At 44.4% G+C, this 22,823-nt stretch overlaps 1 protein-coding gene across 3 annotated transcripts; it reads left to right on the forward strand.

Annotated features, from left to right (window-relative positions):
- Positions 1-220: 220 nt before the first annotated feature.
- On the forward strand, positions 221-21,638 carry kmt2ba (lysine (K)-specific methyltransferase 2Ba). Of its 3 annotated transcripts, none has more exons than XM_076149752.1 (35): positions 221-592; positions 2,358-3,870; positions 4,021-4,235; positions 4,609-4,680; positions 4,841-4,997; positions 6,340-6,613; positions 7,018-7,079; positions 7,198-7,434; positions 7,596-7,702; positions 9,996-10,100; positions 10,318-10,431; positions 10,545-10,691; positions 10,900-10,992; positions 11,229-11,346; positions 11,614-11,727; positions 11,933-12,123; positions 12,211-12,312; positions 12,650-12,760; positions 12,874-12,950; positions 13,163-13,347; positions 13,512-13,594; positions 13,695-13,829; positions 13,984-14,142; positions 14,317-14,434; positions 14,594-14,672; positions 14,840-15,000; positions 15,377-15,538; positions 15,701-17,993; positions 18,354-18,455; positions 18,661-18,899; positions 19,141-19,393; positions 19,557-19,667; positions 19,805-19,891; positions 19,986-20,115; positions 20,340-21,638. In XM_076149752.1, the coding sequence occupies exons 1-35, from the start codon at positions 290-292 to the stop codon at positions 20,613-20,615; spliced, it is 8,685 nt and encodes a 2,894-aa protein (XP_076005867.1). In that variant the 5' UTR covers positions 221-289; the 3' UTR covers positions 20,616-21,638. The 3 variants fall into 3 exon arrangements, with proteins under 3 accessions (XP_076005867.1, XP_076005869.1, XP_076005868.1); XM_076149754.1 differs by having other exon boundaries at positions 4,021-4,187; XM_076149753.1 differs by having other exon boundaries at positions 2,361-3,870.
- Positions 21,639-22,823: the final 1,185 nt, after the last annotated feature.

A 22,823-nucleotide genomic window follows, 5' to 3' on the forward strand; every position in this document is an offset into this window, starting at 1 on the left:
CTTTACGGCAATATGAAAATAGGGTAGATGCCAAAACTGATTTTATTGTTTTTATCAGGTGACAAGAAGTGGTGAGAGTATTTATATCCGTTTGCGCAGTTTTCTTTCAACAATAAAAGCCTCATATGAGCGTCAGAGGCGGGAGGCCGCACCGCGTTTCAAAATAGGAGTTCTCAGATGCTTTTCCCATGATGCACCGCTTTGCTTTGGCTCTCAGCGGTCCATCTTGGCTCTCATATCGCTGCAGTCAGCCTCTGCCAGCGCGCGGCCAGTGTTGTTGTGGTGAATAATGGCGGCATCGGGAGGCGGATTATCATCTCCCAGTAATGTCGCGGCTTTCAACGCCCAGACACCGGCCCGGGCTCGCTTCCCCGGACGGCCGTGCAACGTTCGCAACCGGCTGCGCTCGGAGAAACGTTGTCGACGCGGAAGGTTGGGCTCGGATGACGGAGAACCGGGGGCCGTAGGGCCCAGGCCCGTAAACATCGGCCTGGCGTTAAGCGAGGATCCGTCCCTGCTGCGCCTGCTCGGGGTGGCGGAGAAGCACAGCACGCAAAAAAATGCGGGCTTCGAATCCAGCGGCAGCGACGAGGTGAATAAGCTAACCGCACCATGTCAGTTGCTTTGTTACAATAGGCCAACCGGGACACATGAAACCAGTTTGTGCAAAAAGACGTTTAAAAACACGAACGTACACTTTGAAACTTGCACAAGGCATTTAAGCTAGGCTAATGCTAGTTAGCGGATGCTTGCAAACATTGAACCCAGATATAATTTGTTGTCAGCCGTCAACGAGCAGGTTAGCTTGTGACGGCCCCTTTACATTGTTTATTATGTTGGGATATCTCAGTATTCATCGTTTATTATGTAGACTTGCATATCAGCGCCAACTACTTCAACCTGCTCTGTCAGGGGCTACAGACAAAGATCAGTGGCAGCCCAATAGAGTTTGTTTGCGTGGAAACAGGCGGAAACTTTGGCGGTATGATAACAGACATGAGTGCGTGTTCGATTGGTGGGAAGCAGTGAGTTTTGTTTGTGTGTTTATCCTGACATGTTTAAATGATTTCTCTTAAGTTATCCGTTTCGACCTCCATAGCTTACGAATGTTGTCGTGCTTTAAATTTCGCTAACTTCAGCTTCGGAGCATCTCCACGTTGGAGCTGTCAGCTGACTGCTCAGTGTTGTGAAAGTCAGGTTATTATTAGAGGCAAAGAGGGAAATTGTAACGTCATCTCCACATTATAATCAGGAGGCCTTAAAATGATCATTTTGGTCCAGTATGTTGTTTAATGTGGAGTTGCATATTTGTTGACACGCTTGACAGGTTTTGTTCATACATGTGTGATGATGATCCTGAACTATATAGAGAAACAACCTGACAAACCAAAAACAAATCTATATTTTTCATTGCATTAAGTATATTCAGTGCACTGGTGACCCGTACAGAACTTTGCCCGCTTCTTGAAAGGTGCTATTTAAATGACTTTCAGCTCATCTGACCTTAAGTTGGTCTTCTGTTAACCTCAACCAGAAACAATTGTGGTTATCACAATCATAAACAGGGTTAACTGGAACGACACCGTCTTCACAGGAGGGAGTTTATGTGTCATCAGTTGGCCTGCGCTGATGTAATTGAACTGTAACTGTCCCATGGCTCCGGCTAAACCCTGTGGACACTCCACTGGGGAACCACGTTTCAGCCTTATGTGGTAGTCTATAATTAGAGGTACTTTCTCATGGTGGAATATCATATAATTTAGGCTCTACTTTCCTTATTTACACTGTTTTTTAGCATTTAAAAATGTTGCACACCCCATTGACTGCAGGGGGACGTATTCTGTCTCCTAAATAATTAGATGCATGCAAGTTGACAGTGCACAGGTAGGGAACTTGATAACGTGTGTCTATTTGGTGCAAGACCTCAATGTTAAACTGATGCAACACTGGAGTAAGAGTGATGAGCAATTTTTGACACTGGATCATTTTTCTCATAGGGGCAAAAGTTAATAATCTGATAGTAAATAATGAAGTTCTGTATTGAAATGGCAAATGGATGCATGCCAATCTGAAGCAGTATCCTTAACCTCATTTTCATGTTGCTGTACTGTTGATGAGCTATTTGCATTTCTTGTGGATTGGAGAATGCTGCGATGTCATCCTATTTGTTATTATCATTGTTACTACTGTTATCATAGACTCTATCATAGACGAAGCGTATCAAAAACATCAGAACTTGCTCATTCACTTCAGTGCTGTGCTTGAGGTGTGTCACTGGCTTACTTGTTGACAAATCTTCATCTCTGCCTTTTTAAATGCGTCTTCACTTAACGCTCATACTCTGTGTTCTTCTCTAGGAGGAGGAGGAGGAGGATTTCACTGGTTTTGGGACCACAACAGTTCGCCCACAGAGAACTTCTGTCAGTGCTCCTCCTTCCACGTCACTTGGCCAAACAAAGCCTGATCAACCTCTAGACAGTTCTCCAGAAACAAAGCCTCTACTGGGAACAATTATGCAGAAGACTACAAATGTGTCTCTGATTGGGAAGATTGTACAAAGGGCCCCTAAGGAAGGCCAGAGTGTCACAAAGAGCCCAGTTAAAGATACTCCAGTACCCAAGGTTGTCATTGAACTACTCGGCATGCAGACAAATCCCACCCCAGAGGCCTCACCTGCAGATCAGCATGCATTAGGTACACAAAGCAATTTAGGACAAGCAGACTTTATTAGCAAGACAGGAGAAACGGCAGACATAAGTTTAGTAACTTGCACAGGCAGCTCACCAAACCAAACACCCTCTACCTCAAATGGTGGCACCAAGCAAGATAAGTTGGTTTCTTCCTTTACAACAGTTAAGGGTCAAGAAAAGGTCTCTAAGGTCAAAGAGCCAGGTGAGGTGTCAGAGGACTCAGAGACAGAAATCCTGTCACAGAGGTCTGTGAAACGCATCAAGGGGTCTCGACAAGGGCACAAAGGAACATCTCAAGCAGTTACACTGTCCTTTACAGCCTTTAACAAAGAGCAGAGGAAGAGGATGGCTGAGGACATGGGTGCTTCTCCTGAGGCTGGAGCCGAAGCTGGAGCCCAGAGTGGACAAGAAGCTGCGATGCCGCTGGAGTGCAAGGCTGAGAAAAGAGCATCACCTAAAAAACGCCAGTGCAAATCTTTGTATGGGCATAGGAAAAAGCCACAGCGAAATCCAGGCGGCCAGAAAATACCTCGTAATCGGGTCAAGCATGTTTTTTACACCTATGAACCACAGCCCGATCCTGCTACACAAGATGGAAATGAGCAGCAGCTTCAAGGTCAAATTCACACTTTAGAGTGTGAGGTCAGCTCAGGTTCTGAGCAAGCGCCGAGGAACTCCAACAACTCTTCTACTCCTTTAGTGAGTGGAAGGTCCTCTCGCGTCATCAAGACCCCTAAGAGGTTTCTGGATGGGGAAATCATAGCCTTTCCGAAAGGCGCTGTGTCAACATGGCTTAAGAGTCAACAGAAAGAGGAGGGAGAGCAAAGTTACAATGAACACTCAATGCGAGAAAGTGAGTCTGCCAGCCAGTCTGCAGGGTCGAGGCTCTCATCGAAGCCAGGTCCAGGTTCTAGCCACATAGAAATATACAAGAACCTTAAAAGATTGACTTTGAAAGTGGCAGAGAAGAAGAAAGACCAGCATGACGACATCCAGGGCAACGATATGCACGATATCGGCTCGGCCGTCGCTGTGGGCAAGAGGCGGAGGTCGAAGCTTACCATGGAAGAAATGGACTCTCCTGGTGTCGTGAGGAAACTAGCAGTAGTGGTGAACAGCGACATCTCCTCCAAGGTGCCACCAGAAGAATCTGCTGCAGCGGTGAAAACGGAAGACAATGGTAAGGATCAATATTTTCTTACTAACTCAGTAACAGTTCCAGTCTATAGGTCTTTGGCTTTATCATTAACAGCTCAGATTTATGTTTTACACGTGTTCCATGTCAGTAGTCTTCTAACACGAGCCGGTTGAATCCTGTTGTCTGGCACAGATGTAGCCGAACCTTCAGCTGGGGACAGCAGAGAGGCGTTGGAGGTGAGCGCCCCCAGCCATCGAATTGGCCTCAGCGGGGCCAATAAGAGGATGCTGCACCTCCTGAAGAAAGCCAAAGTCCAGCTCATCAAGATCGACCAGCAAAAGCAGCTCAAGCTGACACAAGTGAGCATCCAAGATCTGCATGAGTACAAAGCCGGCGTTCCCACAAAGGTTTGGACAGGGGAGGAGGGGGGGAATGAGAGAATCAAACCAGTGTTACCCCGCCCCTAATGATGACTACATGTTAGCTTTAGTATTTTAACATACTGGCATATTTTCACATACCAACATACATTTGAGTAATTTTCCATACTGCAACATTTCTTTTTGTATGAATAATTCTTAGTCAGCGATCGGCACCATCAGCCAAATGCTCCATGTTTAGTAGAGAAACGTGAAATTAAGGCTAAGTTTTCATGCGGAGAAAATGTAATATAGTATCAGTTTGGTTTCTTTATTGTAATGTGAACTGTGCCCTTTTGTCTTGCAGCTAAATGTGGCTTATACCTTCACCTAATTTATTCTTCTTTTTTTAAACCAATAGTTGAGCTCCAGAGAGACCCAAGGAAGGAGGAGGAGGAGAGTGGGTCTATCTCTCAAAGATGATAGTGCTCAGGTAATGCTCTCAACATAAACGTGTACTTGTAGATTTTGTATAAAACCCCATTATATAGTACCTATTTAGTACATTTTGTTGTGATGTCTCAGTTTTGGTGCACCACTCGAATGCATCTTGCTTTACTGACATGCAAATATGTATGTGTGTTTGGGTTAAGGAGCAACCCCTGGGTGGGCCGAGGATCAAGCATGTGTGTCGGGCAGCAGCCGTGGCTTTGGGGCAACCTCGTGCCATGGTGCCGGATGACATTCCCAGGCTCAGTGCCCTCCCGCTCCACGAGAGAGAGGGCATCAGCTTCTCTCCAGCAGCAGAAGGTACGGTCCAATCTGCATGCATGTGTTTAAATGTATAGGATGTAACTACCCCTCCATCCCACCCCCACCCCCCAACTCCAGGGAAGGACTGAGGTGCATTTAGATGTCATCACAGACATTTTACACAAAGGTTTAAGTATTATACATACTTAAATCTGATCTCAACTTATTTCCTGTGTGTTTGCATCCCCAAGTCATTGCAAGCATTTACCACTGTGTACATTTATACACATACAATCAATGCAAAGCATTCTACAATTTATTTGTATTGGTGTATAATAGCAATGTCAAGCAAAAATCAATAGTTGATGTTGTCTTTGGAAAACCAAATTTATATCGGCTGTGGACCAATAAAGTAAACATTTAAAAGGAAGAAAGGCAGTGCGGTCATGGTTTTGTGATTGCACAAATTAACTAAATATGAACTTAATGAATAGCTCTACTAAATTAACTTGAAATGTCATATTCAGTGTCTAACATCTGCTGTGAAAGGTCAGACTTAGAACACAAAGGAGGGGCCTCAACTACGTAAGGCAAGAAGAGGGCTACCTCACTCTGCCTGTTTGTAGACAAACAAATGCACAGACAAACCAGAGGCTATTACATTCCACCACATTCCAACTTTACAAGCTATATATATATATATTTATATATATGCCACACGTAAACGGTGACAATCAGTTAGTATGTAGTGAGAGTGGCGATTTAGCATCAGACCACCTTGATTAATTCCACAGCTGCTGAGCAAAACTGCTTTGTTAGCTTAATGTAGTTGCAATTAAAATATTTGCCAGCAAAAATATCTTTTGTCACTCACAGATTAGCCACTGCTGTTGGAAAGCTATACCCAACACTGGTCAAGCGAGCATCACTCAGTATGAGGTGAGGAAGTGCTGTTTGACAAATAGACTGACTGACCTGAATCTGTCACATCTGCTGCAGTGGGGACAATTCTCTACATTTGTCATTCTAGATTTTAACAAGCCGCTACTTCTGTGTACATTTGTTCTGTCTGCAGAGTGTGAAGCGCTAATATTACCCTATACTTGAGGTCATTCACAACAAAATCTAGTAGATTTAAAAAAAACAAACCTTAATGTAAATGAATACACAGTTTACGCAGCTCTTGATGACACATTTCTGATGTGTTCGTTCAGTCACTCAAATCAGTCCAGCCACCACAATACAGAGCTCTTCAGAAGGCCATTAGTCAAGTGTTGCTTTGGGCAGACTGAGTTGTACGTTCTGGCCTCCAAAGACAACACCCCCACATCATATGGCCTTTATGTTTGAAACGTCTGCTGTGGCTGGTTTTGGCAACCTTTCTTTCTACCGTTGGTAGATGTGGCAGAGGACGACGAGGATGATATCGCCGATCAGAGGAGGGCTCAGTGGGTGGCCCCTCAAGAACACGTCCAGAGGAGAAGGAAGGGACGGAGGCGGAGGGGCCACAACCTCCACAGAAAGATAGTGAGTCAGTATGTACCCGGTGGTGTCCGCGCCCGGCGCTGTGGGACGTGCGAAGGCTGCCTGGTGGAGGAGGACTGTGGCAGATGTATCAACTGCCTTGATAAACCCAAGTTTGGGGGGCCAAACACCAAGCGGCAGTGTTGCGTGTAAGTTTTCTCTCAGTTCAATTTAGGCTTCAAAATTCTCTGAACACTGAACCCTGTGTTAGTAAGTGAATGAAGTGTAAATGTCATATGCACACTGCACCTGGAGCCTCAAGTGTTGCCGTGAGACAGGCTGTACAAAATGGCAACTAGTGGGTGAAAACGAATCAAAACGCTGACATGCAGAATCAGCTCTTTAGTTGAGAAGTTGATTTGGGTCCTGTAATGTCTGTAATGGAGAGTAATCCATCAGACTGCTGTTTCATTTTATTAATTAGGCTTTCTTTTATATTTATTTTTCATCAAGCGAATTACTGAAGATAAGTTGACCTATTTGTTGACGTTCATAGATGCAATTTACATGGAAATATATTCAAATTCCGTTTCTGTCTTTCTTCTCCCATCAGATATAAGAAGTGTAAACGGATTGAACGGGGGAAGATGGACCGCGTCATCAAACCATTCAAACGTATGTCTTATTGGATGGTGCTATTAGTTAGTATTTGCCAGTGAAAGTTATTTGCACAATATATCCAAGTGCTTCCTGCCTTCACATTAGTAATCACCATACCCTTTTTTCCCCTCAGTCCAGTCATCGCGATTTTTGAGCTCCTCGTCAAGGAGCGATGATGTGAATTGGGGATCTAAGATGAGTGGTAATGGACTGTCCTCTGTGACATCTGGAGAGAGGAAGCAGTCCCTGCGGAACATCACGCCGCGCTCCTACAGCAGCCTGCTGAAGTCTGAATCTGAAGGAGAAGAATCCGCTGAAGATTCAATCGTCAAACCATCTGCTGCTGCTGCTGCTGCACAGAGCAACCAAGGTAACTATGGGTTACTGTAATGCTTTCTGAAAATCACAAAGCCTAACTCAATAGACAAATGCCCTCAGCCGTAGCTTGTAATTGGTAATACATTCATCTAAACTGACTGTAGTAGCTCTGTGGTAAGTAGCCTGTTTCTTAGATCTGTTCTTCTTTTTGAGATGCTGCCCTTCAAGATGCCAGGTCCGTGCCAGATGACCTTCCTGCAGAGACGAAATATCGCCGTCCTTGCCCCAGAGGGAGTGCAGTGAGGCCCCGAGCTTTCAAGGTAAAGTCCTCTCCCACATCTCTCTGCTTGCCTCCATTGTTTAACCTCATCAGTCCTGGGTCATGGTACTTTTGGAAAATGAAATGGCTTGTTGATGGTTTGATTAATATCTAGAGTGGAAGCTTTTAATCAGGGTATTCAATCAGGGTAATCATTTCCTAGTACAAAATGTCTTTCATGCATAATCGGCCACAACTGATCCAACATAATCAATCACAACAATGATTTCCAATTGTTTCCTTGCCCAGGTCTGAATGTAACTTTTTCTTCTTACATTTTGTTCCTCATATCAGTGTTATCACCTTTACAAACCCAATCACCTGGTTTTCCTCTTGATTTAGATGTTCTAATAATCTTCTGTTTAATGAAACACCTTGCATGTGCTGTTGTTTATTTTTTCCTCACGTCAAGCCTTAGGATTTAATGTTTTTGTTCACAACGATGCACAAACCTCAATTGCTTTATTGTGACTGTTTGTCGTGGTCAAATATTATAAGCTGACTTGTGGAATTTGCCATGAAGAAACGGACCCCAGTATTGAAATGTGATCTGTAGCTTCTTAGTGTTTTAACTGGACCCAGATAAATGCATCTCGACTGTCTGTCCTCGCCTCCTCCTAATGGCTAAATTTTGCCAAAGAAAACAAATATATTTTATGGAATTCATTATTACTTTGATCATCATTACAACTGATTGAAAGGAGTGATGTCACTGTCTTAACACCACCGTCCTCAGTGATTAAAAGCTGCTGTGCTGTGACGTCACTCACACTTACTTTACTTATCAGGAACTTCAGGTGTCCTTCCCAGTTCTTTGCTTTTGCAGATTGGAGCATGATATGATTTGGTTTTATCTACTTTACATATTTGTGACAATCATTTATTTGTAGCCGTTTGCTTGGCTGCTATCGAATCTCTGCTCTGTTTTTACTCATGCTTATCTTTCCTTGCAAGGTATGGTCAAATATATTTCCCATTGCCTGAAACATCTATACCCCGCTGCACCAGCTGAATGTAAATTTGGGTTAATCTTTAGGACTAACTGAACACTACCATGCATCCAACCATGCATCTTACCATGAACTTTGTCAAGAAGTTGGCACAACTGGTGCAACATCTGCAAAAACTTAAGTGTGCGGTTATCTCCATATCTCCATATCTATTTTACCAGCTGAAGAAATGAGGGAACTCAAATCTGGAATTTACACAAATACCAGTATTCATATTTACTCAACATAATTTCCCTTATGTTCTCATTAACCCTATATTGAGTAAAAATGTATCAGTTTTCACCGGTCAATTCACTATTACAAATATAATGGCTACTAATTGTTTTGCTTCGTATGCATGACCTTGCTAGAGGATAGGTGGGATGAAATCGGTTTCTACATATTGTGCGCCTTCACACCCTCTGTGTTTCTGCTAATCAATAGGTTTGATTAACCTGCTTTCCCGCTTCATATTTCTTATTCCTGGCTAACACATACTCAAAGCTGTAGTGCTCTTATCTATCCCTCTTGCTGGTGCTGCTCACCACCTCTGCATGAGACTAGTGTTACTGTAGCTTTGGAACCCGTCTTGCTGAATGGCTTAGGCAGTCCCCTCCTCCACAGGAAAAGGAGAAAACGAAGGAGAGGAAGCCCAGAGAAAAGCTTCCAGAGTCCAGCCCATCCAGGAACCTGTTGCCAAAACTGCAGCAGCAGTTGCAAATACACTTATACCGGCTGCCTGATTTAATCCAGCAGTCTTGGCTGTCATTACCACAGCGGTTTCCCCTTTGTCTTGATCAGTGTACTGCACAGTTACCTTCAAGCTTGCACAGTTACGTTCAGGCTGGGACAAAAAAGTCTCCCAGCTTGTAACAGAGTCTACTACTCCACATTCATCACATTCCATAACACAGTCACCTCCAATTCTGTCAGGACCAATAATTACAGCCCACCTCCAATATCATCAAATCCCATTGCACAGTCACATCCAGAATGGTCCCACTCTTCACCACAGAAAGCTCTTGTGTTGCGTTTACACCGTCTACCGCGGTCCTTGGCACAAGCATCCGTGCAATTACAAGAGTGTGTATCATCTTCATCCCATGAACATACACAATCCATACTGCACACGGCTCAGAACGTTCACACAGAAGTGAAGGTGCACAGAGACGTGAAAGCACATCCTCAGACTGTTCATCCAGACACAGAGGTACAGCAGGCGCCGCAAGAGGAACAGATGAAGAAGATGAGACGGTGCCGCAAATCAGTCAAGGAACTCACCCACACTATGTCCTTCGTTCCCAGAATTCGGCAGAGTGTGCATCAGTTAACTCCCTGCCCGGGTTAACTAATGGATATCTCCAAAAGGGCCTGTTGCAGAACAAGCACAAGATCCGTGTGGATTTCAAGGTGGGTTGTACAATGTTTCTATGGCATTTGTGCTTTACTACATACCGGGTTCTTTCTGAAGCTATAAGTTAATACAATAGCTTAGACGGCACTAAATGACCACCACATGGCAAATTTCCATCTTGCACTTGATCATTGAAGACACGGGAATAGACATTACCTGTTAAAGACCTGTTTTGAAGACCCATTTTTTCAAAGTTTGCCTTGTTTCTACCAGGAGGACTGTGCTGTCCAGAATGTTTGGCTGATGGGAGGCCTCAGTGTCCTCACATCTGTCCCAACAACACCTCAACCTGTCTGTCTTCTCTGTGCCAGTAAAGGACATCATGAGGTAAACGTCCAGGTCTAAATACTCTGAATCATGACTCTATTTTGGTGCTCTGCAGGATAGGTTGACTACTTTAGCTCGTAATCTGCTCACTCACACACTTCCATTCCCTCCAGATGATCTACTGCCAGATCTGCTGCGAGCCTTTCCATAGTTTCTGTCTCTCACCCGAGGAGTGTCCTCAGGGGGAGAACAAGGAGAACTGGTGCTGTAGGCGCTGCAAATTTTGTCATGTGTGTGGCCGGAAAAGCAAGAGCTCAAAGGTATGCAACCAAGCCGCACATTGTCAAATATTCTGTGCCATGACTGCTTTAAGAGTCTCATTGTTAACTACACTGTTGAAAGTTAAGTAATCTGGACTTGTCAGTCACATTGACAGTCCAACGTAGGGACATGAAAGATGATGAGTGGACATAGGAGGCAGATCTGCTGGGACTTTATCAATTAACCATCTTGTTTCTCTTTGTCTAGCCTGTTTTGCAGTGCAGAAGATGCCACACCTCTTATCACCCTTCCTGCTTGGGACCATCCTACCCCAAGCCTATGAACAGCAGCTCACCCTGGGTAATTGTTTAGTTTATATTTACTTCATGTACAGTATGGTGTTATTTCTCCTGAGGAACCCCTAAATGTGAAAATGTTGTCTTTTTGTCCATAGAGCCTACCTGGTCTATGTAAACATAATGTGGGATAGAAAAGATGTTGTATAACTGTTCTTTTTACTCATGGATTGAAAATGTACATCAATATTGCTAAGTAAAAACCTTTGCTTTCTTCGTGACATTGTTTTGTATGCACAGATTTGCTTAACATGCATTCGGTGCACCAGCTGCGGTGGGACTCCTGGAAAGACCTTTGACTTGATCGTGAACCAAGAACAGGACTTCTGCTCTGACTGCGCATCACTCCACAAGAAAGGTCAGACCTGTAAAAGAAAACACTCCCAAAGTACATGTTTAGTTTGTTTTGTTGAAATGTCAAGAAAGCAGAATGTTGTGTAGCCACATTTGTTCTTTATTACGGCTCAGTGAATACATGATAACAGTTTTGTTTCGGTTTTTCATGGCTACTTTGTAGTTTTGCAAATGCTGCAGTTTGTCTTTCTAGTTGCAAGTTGCTAGATTGTAGAATGTGTCCAAATGTGACATGATAGGTGATGTAAAATGTGATCTATGTGTACCTCAGGTAATTTCTGCACTGTCTGCCACAAATGCTATGAAGACAACAAGCAGGGCACACGGATGATCCAGTGCTCAGAGTGTAGGCACTGGATTCATGCCAAATGTGAAGGACTCTCAGGTGAGTCACACTTTTGTTAGTTTTGTTATGTTTGGTCACACCACAATGTTTTATCACACCACAATTCATAAATCAGATCAGAATCTGCAGGGAAATTTTAAACATTGACCTGAATGATCAGCTGGGTTACTCTCAGAACTCGATGCTAGTTGATGTACCATTTTGGCAGACTGCTCTTTATGTAATTGGCCATCTGTGTTTACAGAGGAGCTGTTTAGTTTGCTGTCTAGCCAGCCACATGGAGTGGTGTTCACCTGCTCACCGTGCAGCCAGGAGCATCCAGAGCTCTACAGCTGGAAAGAGGAGCTGGAGGGCATGTTGCTGGCGGGGTTGGGGGAGGTGCTCACAGACCTCCTCTCCTCCAACATAATGCAGCACCTCATCATCTGTCAAATCGTAAGTGTTGGTTGGATGTGTAACATTTGCTTTTAATCATAAAAATATGTCACGAGTGGTCAAATATTTTTGTTTCTACTTTGTTAGTGTCAGGACGCAGGCACAGGCTATTTCAAGGACCAGCGGCGACCTGTCTGCGATCTACATGCTGTAGGCAAGAAGTATGAAGGGGGCTGTTACACCTCAGTGGTGAGTATTATTCTTACACATCAGCTAATGCGTCTATTTCCCCATACAGTACTTTACAACCAAAGTCAAATATATTGGTACACTTAGATGTTGTTTGTCTTGATTTATCCTATTTGTGTTCCTGTGTATGTATAAATAGTTTATACAGCACACTCATTAGGGTCATAATAAATTGAATACAGCATTTACATTTTCTTAAATTTCTCCATGTGGTGTCGCTTTCAACTCAGCAGACATAAATAGTATTGTACAACACAGGTCTCCTTCCTTTCAAACTCAATCTTGTCAAATCCTCCTCATTGAACCTACGGCTTCTGTCATCTTCCTACCCATACAGAAAACTTTCCATGTAGATGTTGTCTCTGTGATGAGGAAGTGGCTAAAGTTGGAGGACGATCTGTCTGAAGATCAGAGACCCACCAATCAGGCCACTGTTCACTACCTCAAAGTAAGCTTTTTTTTTTTTACTTGTTTACCTGTACCAGAGGTTCCCATTCTGTATACATTTACCTTTTGTTCTGGAAATGTGTGGATCTGACTCAGAGTTTGTGTTTCTGACAGGTGATGGAGCGGGTTTTCAGTTGGTTGCCTGGACACTATCTGAAGAAGTTGAGCTTACCCTCTGAAAACTTTCCAAGGTGAATTTTACCCTCAGTTTACTGAAACAAGACAGTCGGCCTGTGTGGTCCAAGTATTCACTTTTGAATACATTAAACTGTACTTGTGTCACATAAATGTCCATGTTTTCACTCTGTCCTCATGTGTACTGGTGCTTCAGGTTTATTCATAATCTCAAATGTCTTCTGTGGGCCTCTCTTCCATTTTGCTCTCCTTATCTCTTGTTCTTTAGTGGGATGCTTTTTGATGCAGTGCTCCCCCCATCTGAGGAGCATAGCTATGCACAGTGGATGGAGAGGACATACCATTTACCAAAGGAGCCCTGGGGCCCAGAGGAGGGCGACATGGGCTCTGAGCTCTCATTATACGACACGGAGCTGTCTGGTGCAGTCCAGAGCCCCCTTGTGGATTCATTTGGTATGGAAACTGTGGCCTGTGTTTGAATTTGTGTCAGGCCATCCTGTACTTTGGAAACGGCTTAATGTTCACATTTGCAAATGCAAACTGAAGGCGGCTCATTTTTTGAGAATCAATTTCTCAAGGTTAAATATATCTTCTAATTGATCTCTTCATTCTTACAGGTGTAAAGAGTGATGTGGAATGCAGCCCCAAAGATGTGAGGCAGTGTGCACTGTGTCAGAAATGTGGAGACTCTTCACCCACGGTGAGTGGAGTTATCTTACTGTCATCTCTCCTTCATTGCAATAAACAATTCCGTTTTTACTACTGATTAACTGATATAAATGTATTTTTCCCCTGGACAGGATGAGGGACGGTTATTGTACTTGGGACAGAATGATTGGGCTCATATAAACTGCAGCCTTTGGTCGGCAGAGGTCTACGAAGAGAATAGTGCTCTTTTACAAGTGCACAGTGCTGTCTCCAGGGGGCGCCACCTGGTAAGAAAGGAAAAACTGACAATTACTTATGTGAATTTGTTACAGCTGTAAAGGGGTTGGGATTATAATTTGCACAATTCTGGTCTGAGAAATCTACCAAACTAATTATTGCAATGTTTTTTCCTTCCCATCAATCCTGCTTGGCATCCTCCAGCGTTGTGATCATTGTGGTCAGTCAGGAGCCACTGTGGGCTGCTGTCTCTCCACCTGCCAGAGAAACTTCCACTTCATGTGTGCTCGTGCCCAAAACTGTGTGTTCCAGCTGGACAGGAAGATGTTTTGCTCCATGCACAGGGATCTTGTCAGTGAAAAGGTGAGCTCAGACAAATAGTATACATCATTTTAAAAGAAAAGATGGGGATTCATTCTGCCCACACACTGTGTGCTTTACAATTCAAAATGGTTCACTGTCCGTTTTAGTAGATAACTGTACATCGATGCTGGTTTTTCTGTGCCAAATATTGATTTATTTCCACCATTCAACCAGATGGTGTCTGGGAAAGGGTTTGAAGTCGCCCGGCGGGTCTACGTGGACTTTGAGGGAATCACACTGAGAAGGAAGTTCCTTACAGGCCTTGAGCCAGAATCCATAAACATGACTATAGGTAAATATATCTGGGTGTTGTCTGGTATGTGTTGGAGCCGTTCCACTTCTGGACACACCACACCATGTGTCAACACGGGGGTGAAATGTCACAATCTCTTATCAAACACACTGTCTATTGTCCTTTCAAACCCATCATGCTTCTTTCCGCATTTACCAGGCTCTTTGCAGATCCAAAAGCTTGGTGTGTTGTCAGAGCTGTCATCCAATGGGAGGATGCTGTATCCTGTTGGCTATCAGTAAGTTTACATTCATTTTGCAGCTGGTGGCCACACACAAGTAATTTGATTGCTCAGGCTCATTGTGACTGAGAATTCCTATAAAGCATCTTAAGATGACCTTGTCCTGTCCTGTCTCTCTGTTGGCATTTTCATAACGATGCATTGTGCCTACTCTCACTATCCAGATGTTCTCGTTTGTACTGGAGCACGGTGGACCCTCGCAAGCGCTGCAAGTACACCTGTAGGGTCACAGAAGTGAGCACTCCTCTGCCGGGGGAGGAGAAACATCTGAGGTATGACCAAGAAGAGAACCACACCATCGTCCACAGTCCCAACCGTCACAAGGGTGAGCGACACAAAATAATCTTTCTTCTTTGGTCTCTCACTCGTATGTGGCATTTACTGCTATTCCTACTAACCAAACTTCATTATAGATGTCAATGTGTGTTGATTTATTACTTCCAATGTTAGTGTTGAGTACTATGTAATGTTTGCCAAAAACAAACAATGGATTTCCAAAAGGACAATAAAGCAACTAAGTAACTAATAAAATGACGCTACATTGCTTTGTACACACCTGAAGAAGGAAATGGACACACCAGCCAAGCCTTGTTTTTGAAACCTTTCCAACTTAATAGAATGAAAGTTGGCAAACTGATGAAATGCTTTGGGTTGCCACCAGGTACAATATTGTGATGGTCTTCTTCTGTCTTCTTTGCCAGACATGGATTCCTCTGGGCATTTGAGTGCCTCACCCAGCTCAGTTAAGTCTGGAATGTCATCCCCTTACTCCAAAGAGCACAGTACTCCTGGATCCAAAAGCCCTGGATACACACAGACCAGGAGACCAGCAGGGGGATCATCTCGCCCTCTCCCATCTCCAGGTAAAGAAGAGTTTATGACAAAGCCACAAGTGGACTCCATGTATTTGTACTTCTCCTATCGGTTTTTCATTTAAAGATGTCCTGTGTTTTGAGTTTTGGATGTATCATGGCAGTTCATTTGAATTGTTGACTTTTCATACTGTGGCTCTGTGATGCTTTTAGGCTCTGCGCCTCCCAAATCACATCATATCCTGACATTGAGGGACCTGGATGACACCCGTCGGCCTCGCAGGCTTTCTTCACGGAGCCGTTGTAGTTCCTCCCCAACAGATAGCGACCCAGCTGTACCAGTGCCCCTCCGCTCTGGCGGCCCTGTCCACTTCAAATCTGCCTTATTCAGCTCCCCTCCAAGATCATCTAACTTTGAGTCCACCTCTCCTCCACCATCACAGCAAATATCGACGTCCCCAGTTTGGGGTTCCCCACATCGGTCGGCATTAGACATCTCTGCAGGCCTTTCACCTCCACAAGGTTCCATCACTCCCTCTCCTAGAGGGAGGCAGATCTTCAAGATCACCACGCCTGTGTCTGCTGAGGTTCCCCATGACTTCCTTGCATCATCCGAGGCAGAAGATGCAGCAGAGGCCACGATTAACGGAATCTCCCTGGCTCCTGATAGCTTGGAGGAGGAAACGGCCCACTTGATGGCCCAGGAGCTGCCCTGCACTCTTTTCGATGCCGACACAGATGTAGCAGTTGCCTCGGTGCTTAACGCTAAGCTTGAGTTTGATGAGACTCTCCTGAATGAGAACGAGACATTTCACTGTGGAGCACAAAGTGGAAGGGGGGAAGTGGAAGCTGTGGATTTGCAGGACGTGGATCAACACGGTCATGGTTGTGAGGTTGAGGACTCCAGACATTATTTCAATTTTTCACGCACAGTGGTCTGTGAGGGAGCCAGTGGATCAGACCCCTCTGATCTCTCCCGGCCTCCTCCAGCACACTCAATCTCACAGTTAGATGGGGCAGACAGTGGGTCAGAGAGCGACGAAAGCGAGGTGGTGATCGATGATGCTCAGAATGTAGGAGAAAGAGGAGAGACTAAAATTCTCATCACTAACAAAACGCCTACTAAACATCTGACGGTTGCTCTGAAGAGGCTAGAATCGATGTACACTGTAAAAAAGTCGTCGCTCGAACAAGGAACAGTTTCAGTTTGTTTGCCAGAGCTCAATGAGATTCTTCAAGTCTCAAACGATGACATGTCAGTTCAGGAGGAGGTTTGTTTGGATTCTACTACTGAAAGTGTTAGTTTGGCTGTTGATGGCACCGCAGCGTGCCAGAATAACAATGAGGCTGTTGATGTTGACGATGACAACAACTCCTCCGTTGGCTCAGTCTGTGAATTCAAAGACGACTTGAAGGACCCCGACTACTCCCCAGAGGCAAAACCTCAAAAATCTCCCACAAAATCTCCCACAGCACAGAAGAAAACTGTTGTCCCTCCGTCAAAACACCCAGCTGCAAATGTGAGATACACCTTAGCAAAACCACATCTTCTACAGCCGACCAAATTTCCCAAATTGATTTTGCCCAATTCTTCTGCAACGACAGTAAATAATGCCTCTGCTTCCACGAGTGCTGCCAGTTGTCATGCAGTTACACGTACAGTCACTTCCCCGATCGTGATCAACGGCTTGAACTCTTTACCTATACAGCCGGGAGCGACACGAGGCCGAGCCATCGCCATCCGTCTGGACAACTCCAAAGCATCGGTGCAGCAGCAGCCATTGAGGATTCCCCCTCAGGCCGGTGCCTCCAACTCAGCCACGCCCACCCCTCCTGCCCCACAGGTCCTGTTGGTGAACCGGCAAGGTCAGATTCTCATCAAAGACCCCAAATCGAACACGTACCAGACTCTTAGTACATATTCCCCCGCTTACACCAAAATAAGCCAAATTGCCAAGCTTCTCCACGGTGGCAACGCCTTGCAGCGCCATGTCCCTCGTCTGATCATAAGGACCCCTTCCAACCCCGGTGTGAACGTCGCTCCTGCCAGCAGCAAACCAACAACATCTGAAGGTCGGGTCATTGTCCGAGTCCTTCCTGTTAAAAGCACCAGAACATCCAACGAAGTGAATGAGGGGCCTGAGGCAAGCTCATCCACGCATGGAGAAAGCACAGCCCAAGCTCTTACTGAAAATGCCTCGGCGAGCCAGCAGGAAATCGCACGGACGCAACCGATCATACTGGGTAGCCCTCAACGTCCCAACGCCAAAATTCAAGCTCCACCTCAATGTCAGGTCACACAGCAGGAGAGGAAATCGCCATTTGCATTGTCGGAGTCCACTCATGGTGACCACAGTGAGCCGGGTCCCATTATGGCCGCTTCGTCGCGGGCCCAGGTGCGAATCAAAAGAGTGTCAGCCGTCTCTGAAAGGCCGTGCAGGAAGAGAAACAAGACGGAGCTCTTGAGGGATCCATCATGGGAGCTCGATGATCTAAATGAAGCCAGGTAGGAAACTATCTAACTACTGATCATGCTGAGGCAATTCATTAATTCATTGAAGTCATTAATTTGGCTGTCAATTGATGAGGTTAGATGGACAAATGGCACTTTTTAACATGGTGTGGCAGATTCACTTCGTTGGCCTGTATTCTTGTGTCCAAACCCTCATGCTGCTCACCTCTGCGGCCCTGAAAGGCAGAAACACATCATAGTTGATGAATCTGAGCTGATTCATCTGACACGAACAGTAAAATGTGTTAATCTTGAACAAAACATAAATGCTGACACCTGACGAAGAACTTTGATTCCTGAGCGTATCTTCCTTGGAGCCCTGAATTTAGGTGTTGACATGTTTTCTTCCAACAGAGCGAGCGGCGTGAGAATGAAGACTCCAACAATGAAGGAGGTGGTTGATCTTGACCAAGGGAATATGCAACCTGATGAAGTCGAAAAGTGGAAGACGGACAGGTCAGTCCATCATAAGACACCAAAACCTCATACACACACGCAATAAATCCACTGAGCTTTGAAGTTGAATGTCTATGAAAAAGAAAATTATTAATTTGTTGCCAAACCATCTTATGAAGGTGTACAGATGCTGCTTTTCTTCTGATTGATTTAATTGACCTCCCATGTCATTGTTTGTATTTGACCTGATGTGTGTGTTGTGCAGCCCTTCTGATGTTCAGACTCCACCAACCTGCATGCAGAGCAGCTCTGTGCATAAGGTGCACAGATGGATCAGTGCTCGTCATGGAGACTTGACTGACTGGGGCCCATACTCAGGTTTCAGCTCAGAAGACGATATTCCAGCAATAAAACACAGAAACAGAACATACTTGAACCAGCCGCATCTGCGTTTTGAAATCACCAGCGATGACGGCTTCTGTGTGAAAGCAAACAGCATAGAGGGTAAGAGATGCCGGGTTTGACCTTCTGTTTCCTGCTTTCTGCTACTAACCGATTCAGATTAAGTGTTTAAATCCTCATCCCACACATACATTTTCACAAGGGGCTCTGAACACTTCCAAGCTGACACTTTGCTCACCTAAGAATGTGTTTCTGTCTCTTTTACATCTGGCACTTACTATAGCAGCTACTGTAAGTGTGTGTGTGTTCAGACTCTCACACTTCCCGTCCCGTTGTTCTTCAGTTGCTTGGCGCGCAGTTGTTGAAGGTGTCCTGGAAGCACGTGCAGGCTGCCACCTGAAGCAGCTGCCTCTGGGTGTGATGAGCGGGCCGCGGGTGCTCGGGGTTGTCCACGACGCCGTGATCTTCCTGCTGGAACAGCTGCAGGGTGCTGCCAACTGTAAGCGCCACCGCTTCCGCTTCCACCGCTGTGAAGACTTTGAGGAAGAACTTCCACTCAACCCCAGTGGTTGTGCGCGTGCTGAGGTCTACACACGGTACAGACGGTCTTTCATCTGTAAACTCTTGGTTTGAGAAGGATTACAGTAGTATTAAAGTATCTGTTAAATGAAAAAATGAATAGACTTGGTTTTGTTTTGTGTGACAGATAGCATTCAAATTGATTTAATTCATTGATCACTCTTCATTTTTCTGTAACAGGAAATCAACTTTCGATATGTTCAACTTCCTGGCGTCCCAGCACAGGGATCTCCCTGACGTGCCAGGGCCATGTGATGAAGAGGATGATGAATTTCCACTGAAAGCTTCCAGGTTAGACCATTAAAAGCTGTTCATCCTCCCCTTGGATTTTGAACAAATTGCACTCTATAACTATTGGGTGATGAATGAAGTAACATGTGTCAGCTAATGTCGTGTCATGACACCATCTTCTCTGTTTCCTTCTGCAGTCGGCGAGCTACAAGCTCTGAGCTGCCGATGGCTATGAGATTCAGACACCTGGAGAAACTCTCCAAAGAAGCAGTAGGAGTTTACAGGTAATGTTAAACATAATGAATAAGTATCTATGATTTTTTTGTCAATACTATTCTGTAACTAGTTTCATGATTCCTATTGTGTAAATCTTTGCAGATCTCCGATTCACGGGCGTGGCCTTTTCTGCAAGAGGAACATAGATGCCGGGGAGATGGTGGTCGAGTACGCTGGCACCGTCATTCGCTCCGTCCTCACTGATAAACGGGAGAAATATTATGATAGCAAGGTAGGTGGTTTTCATATTTACAGCTTCTACTATTCTCAAGACAGTGTTGTAAGGATAAGCAAAACACTAACCCTGTAATCAGTCTTAGAAGCTTCTGCCTTTCATCATTTATGTTCAAATTTGTAATTAAACTAGTGTCTTAAAAAACATGTATGAAACAAAAAGCTGTTGAAGTATTGAAGATGTTTGAAGAGTTCCCCTCACTGCTTCCTGTCGTCCAACAGGGCATCGGCTGCTACATGTTCCGCATCGATGACTTTGACGTGGTGGACGCGACGATGCAAGGCAACGCGGCACGTTTCATCAACCACTCGTGCGAGCCCAATTGCTACTCCCGCGTCATCAACGTGGACGGCCGCAAACACATCGTGATCTTTGCGCTGAGGAAGATCTACCGGGGCGAAGAGCTGACCTACGACTACAAGTTCCCCATTGAAGACGAGCGCAACAAGCTGGGCTGCAACTGCGGGATGAGGCGGTGCCGTCGCTACCTGAACTAAAACCGACACGCACACAAACGCGCCAAGCGGCTGGTCTGATGCACTTCAATTCAGGGGATAGACTTTAAACAAAACTACAAAAAACCGTGTGTTACTTATCCATGTGATGAGTTTACTGCTACACACAGACCCGATCTACTGAAAGTCTCCTCTCTGCCAGGACGATGAATTTACTGACTGGTGGGAGTCCTGCAGTTCCCCTGAGCTGTTTGCTCTTTCACAGAACAGATTCGAGCCATATGTCAAATCTCGCATTGAAGACTATATATATATATATATATGTTGTTTGCTTAGACTACTGGATTGTCGGTCTATGATGAAGTGCAGGTTATTTAACGTAACTGCAGTATTTTTGGAATTGTATAATAGTTTTCCATACATGGCCGTCTTTCAATTGAACGCTTTTGAATTTGTTGTGATTGGCCTCTGCTGGAAGTGGGGCCAAACAGCTGGAAGGCAGGTTATTACCAGCGAGATGACGTAACGTAATTGCAGTTTATCTTTTGATTGCTCGGTGCAAAGGGGCAATTATTATGCCGGCAAGTGTGTCTTTGTAAATACAAGGTGACGGCGGAGGACGAGGAGGAAGATCTGTTCAGCACCCTAGCTCGCAACGACCTTCTCCACAAGCGTCGCCGTACAGAGCAATCAGGACATTTATTCTAGAACAAACTGCCCGCGTACGTTTTAGCACAGCTTCATTTTAACTGACCAGGGGTTCCCTGATGTTTTTCCTGCTCTCACTTTTGTCAAGGTGCTGGTGACGTTCATCAAACCAAACTCCAAACCCACTTTACATTCAGTCAGGTGACGTCTGCTTTTATTTGTAACAGCAGAGATGTTGTAACACGAATGCTTTTATCCTGCTATTACACTCTTCCTTTGTTACTTTGTGTTGTTTGTGTATTTTAAGGTCCTCGGTGAAGGGTTCTAAATGGATATAGTCACACGTTCTGCACAGTTTGTTCTAAATCTTTTTGTATTTTTGTATATTTGAACAATAAATGAATAATCAACATCAAATCAGCTTATGGACATGAATGTCTGAGCTCTTAACTTGCTTTCTACTCCACAGTCACGGCAAATTAATTTAACCGGTGAGGAACATAGTGGTTGTGGTTTTTGCCTTCACACTCACTCACTTTACTACCTCAAAGAAGTTAGTCGGCATGATCACATTTGGAAAAAAATATATACATATATAGCGATTACTTATTATTATACATGCAACTATTTAGGCAAGAGAAGGTTGACTTGATGGTCGTTGAAAGGCTCCTCGTGGTTACCAGGGTGTCATCTATGCTGTGGATGTTACTGTCGCTGGATTAGTAGTTAGACTTTTGCATCCCTGTGTTATTGAATTGGCTCATATTGGCTCCTCGTCTGTACATGGTTGTAAAAATGATTCTTAAACCTGTTTAATACTTTTTCACATATTTTTTAATTTATGTTTTTGTCCAATAAAAGATGTTGACATGTTAGAAAAAGTTTTTTATCCACCTTATTGACTTTAAATGTCTTAGAAATGACGGAGGCAGTTCACTTGGACAACCGTGACTGAATTCAAAACATAATCTGATAAATGGGGAACATATGCGTATGCGTCACTCTCTGGTTGAGGGTGGAGCTCGTTCTCCACCCAAGCAGAGCTGCACTATGACTCAGTGGAACATATGATCCTGATTCTTTACACTGGAAGGCCGCTAATATAGTTGGGAAAACCAAACACCGGCTTCATACAGACCCCATCTTGTCTATGCCAATGTAAGGGGGATTATTTGTCCATCAGTGTGCAGCGTAATGATGTTTCACACCTACAGTACATGTTGTCAAAATATTTTCTTTTCTCAGATTTGGAAACAGCTTATCGGGTTATCTATGGATTTCTGAGAAACCTGCCGGATGTTCAGAGGCGCAACGAGTCGTGGCCAGTGGCACCTGCAGACAGAGTTCAAATAAGTTACAGTATGTGGAAATAAATATTCACATTAAGTCTAATATCCACCACAGAAACAGTTTTTCATTTAACTATTCCACTTTTGCAACCATATTCGCCCCTTCACTCGTGTGATAAGTATTAGATGTGAATGATATATGTAGATAAAGGACCATAAAACTAATGTATTAATGCTTGCTGCTATGGAAAATTGTATACATATCTATTAATCGCATAATTGGTGACCAGGTCATTGTCAGAAGTGGCTCAAT

The sequence above is a fragment of the Genypterus blacodes genome, unplaced genomic scaffold, assembly GCF_046128005.1.
Source record: "Genypterus blacodes isolate CSIRO-AG114 ecotype Tasmania unplaced genomic scaffold, CSIRO-AGI_Gbla_v1 ptg000048l_1, whole genome shotgun sequence".
In the NCBI taxonomy this organism is placed as follows: Eukaryota; Metazoa; Chordata; class Actinopteri; order Ophidiiformes; family Ophidiidae; genus Genypterus; species Genypterus blacodes.